The following is a 2,456-nucleotide window of genomic DNA, read 5'->3' on the forward strand; positions in this document are numbered from 1 at the left end:
GCAAAGACCTCTTGGTCGAGTGTCAAACACTCGACGAACGGCGACGCTCGGCAAAGTCCCGTCATCAATCGTCTATAGCTGACGGCTATTATCTTTTGCCGAGCGTCAAACGTTGACGCTCAACAAAGAAGCTACCTTGTCGAGTGTCGCACGACAGACACTCGACAAAGAATGATTTGTCAAGTGTCTTCCTTTGACACTCGACAAAATATATTTTTATTATTTTCTTTTTTCCAAACAAACTTTTTATTGTTTATTGCTACACTATGTATATCTACATGGGCGAGGAGGGGTGGGAAGCATGCAGCGACGCTTGGGTTTCGAGCGAGTAGCTGAAAAGGGTGTGAGCTTCGTCCGGAAGCTTCCCACGGAGACACGCTTGAATCAAAGACGTTGAAGGAAGAGAAAACACAAATGACGTGGGCGCACCAGATGGAAGCTTTGCGCCCTGCTTTAATATATAGGAAGTATATATTTTGACAGCAGATAGATGAACCAAGCAGTCATGACTCATGACACTAGAATGGAATGGGATGGTGTTCGTGCATCACGCGTCGGCGAGCTTGGGCGTGGGTATGTGGCTGTCGACGAAGGCCTTCATATCCTGCAGCACCTTGGTAGCCTCGGGGAGCTCCGGGAAGCCGTAGAAGCCGTGGAACATGCCTGGGTACTCGGCCACCAGCACCTCCTTCCCCTTCCGGCGCAGCACGTCGGCGTAGCGTCGCTGCCAGTCCATGAGCGGGTCGAAGCCGCCGATAATGACCATGGCGGGCGGGAAGTCGTCGGCGAGGTCGGCGTTGTCGTCGGTGACGTGCGCGGCCGGGTGGTCGCGGGTGGCGCCGTCGGGCAGGAACGCGGTCCACGAGAAGTCGGAGCGCCTGAGGTTGACCACGGGCGCCACGCCCTCTAGCTCCAGCTCCGACGGCGTGCGCTCCACGCCGCCGAAGTAGGGCTGCACGGGGAAGACGCCCGCGACGCGGAGGGCCCGCGCGGACGGCTGCCACGCCGCCGCCCAGCGGTTGGCGACGTGGTGCACGATGTTTCCGCCCGCGCTCTCCCCGGCCAGGAAGCAGGTGCCGAGGTCGACGGGCACGCCGTCGTCCAGGCCCGGGACGCCGCCGCGGGCGTCGAGGAAGCGCAGCGCGTCGACGCCGTCGTCGTAGGCGGCGGGCCAGCGGTGCTCCGGGGCCAGGCGGTAGTTGACGGACACCACGACGGCGCCGAGCGCGGCGCAGAGGCGGCGGCACACGCCGTTGAAGGGCCCGATGGCCGGGGAGAAGAGCGCGAAGCCGCCGCCGTGGAAGTACACCACCACGGGGAGCGGGCGGTCCGCCGCGGCCGGCGCGAAGACGCGCGCCCAGATGCCGCGGGACGCGTCCATGGTCACGTCGTAGGAGCGCACCCCGGAGGCGTCCGGGCGCGGGCTGGCGCGCGCGCTCAGGAGCCGGTCGATCACGCCGTACAGGCAGCGGTTCACCGTCCCGTCGCGGCGCTCCACGGCGTCGATGGCCGCTGTCAGCCCGGCCAGCTGGAGGCGCACGGACAGCGGTAGCGGTGGTGGCTTCGGCTTCGGCTTGGCTGCTGCTCCTTGGTTGCTGTCGTCGCTGGCCATGGAGTCCATTCCTTCGCTCTGGCCTGCTCGTCGGTATCTTGGATGGGTGTTTCCCTGGGGTTGGACGTGCGATGGAGTATATAGCTGACAGCTCGTGTGCCGTGTGGGCAGCGGAGCAGGTAGAGAGTTTGAGACGGAACTGTCGGTATGGCGGCGCGTGCGTGCCCTGTCTGTATTTGTCAAGACGGGCGTGGCGACGTGTCGCCTGGCCTTCCACAAACGGCAACGGAGAGACCCTGTCTGATCTGGATCGTCGCGGCAAATTGAAGTCGGTCAACAGAGGCACAGACGCGTCGCGATCGCGTGCACTGCCGCCGCGAAGCTCATCGGCGACTGGTGCCTTGGGGCGTCCGCGTTGGCTCTACAAACCGCGTAAGTGTCGGCGACTGTGCCAGGGCCCACCGCTTTTGCGTGCGGATCTCGGCGGAGCCCGGATACGCGGGGCGTCGGTGCCTTGGTCGTCGACGATTTCTGATGCAGCAGCAGCATGAGGCTGAGTCCAGTGCACGGTCTCTAGGGCTGGACAAAATACTCGTGGCTCGTGAGCTCGCTCGACTCGTGGCCAGCTCGGCTCGGCTCGACTCGGCTCGTTTCAATTTTATCATGAGCTGAGCTAACATCTCAGCTCGGTTCGTTAACGAGCCAGCTCGACACGAGCTCGAGCCAGCTCGTTAACTCGAATGAGCTAGAATTTATCTGTAAAACAAAGCCTATACTTGTATTGGATGAATTAATAAGTGATGAACTATGTTAGTTTAGGGTTTAAATGATGTGATATATAAAATTATGAGTATTGTTAGTCTTTTCTAGTGTTAAATTAGTATGAAATTAACTAGCAATTGAT

At 60.3% G+C, this 2,456-nt stretch overlaps 1 protein-coding gene across 1 annotated transcript; it reads right to left on the reverse strand.

Moving 5' to 3' along the window:
- Positions 1 to 499: 499 nt before the first annotated feature.
- LOC100283680 (uncharacterized) lies at positions 500 to 1,860 on the reverse strand. The gene has a single exon (NM_001156581.1). It carries the CDS (start codon positions 1,619 to 1,621, stop codon positions 548 to 550), a length of 1,074 nt encoding a protein of 357 aa, NP_001150053.1. The 5' UTR covers positions 1,622 to 1,860; the 3' UTR covers positions 500 to 547.
- Positions 1,861 to 2,456: the final 596 nt, after the last annotated feature.

This window comes from Zea mays, chromosome 7 (genome assembly GCF_902167145.1).
Source record: "Zea mays cultivar B73 chromosome 7, Zm-B73-REFERENCE-NAM-5.0, whole genome shotgun sequence".
In the NCBI taxonomy this organism is placed as follows: Eukaryota; Viridiplantae; Streptophyta; class Magnoliopsida; order Poales; family Poaceae; genus Zea; species Zea mays.

Coding starts and splice junctions, on each gene's coding strand:
- LOC100283680 (NM_001156581.1), bottom strand. CDS start 1,621: ATGGACTCCATGGCCAGCGACGACAGCAACCAAGGAGCAGCAGCCAAG.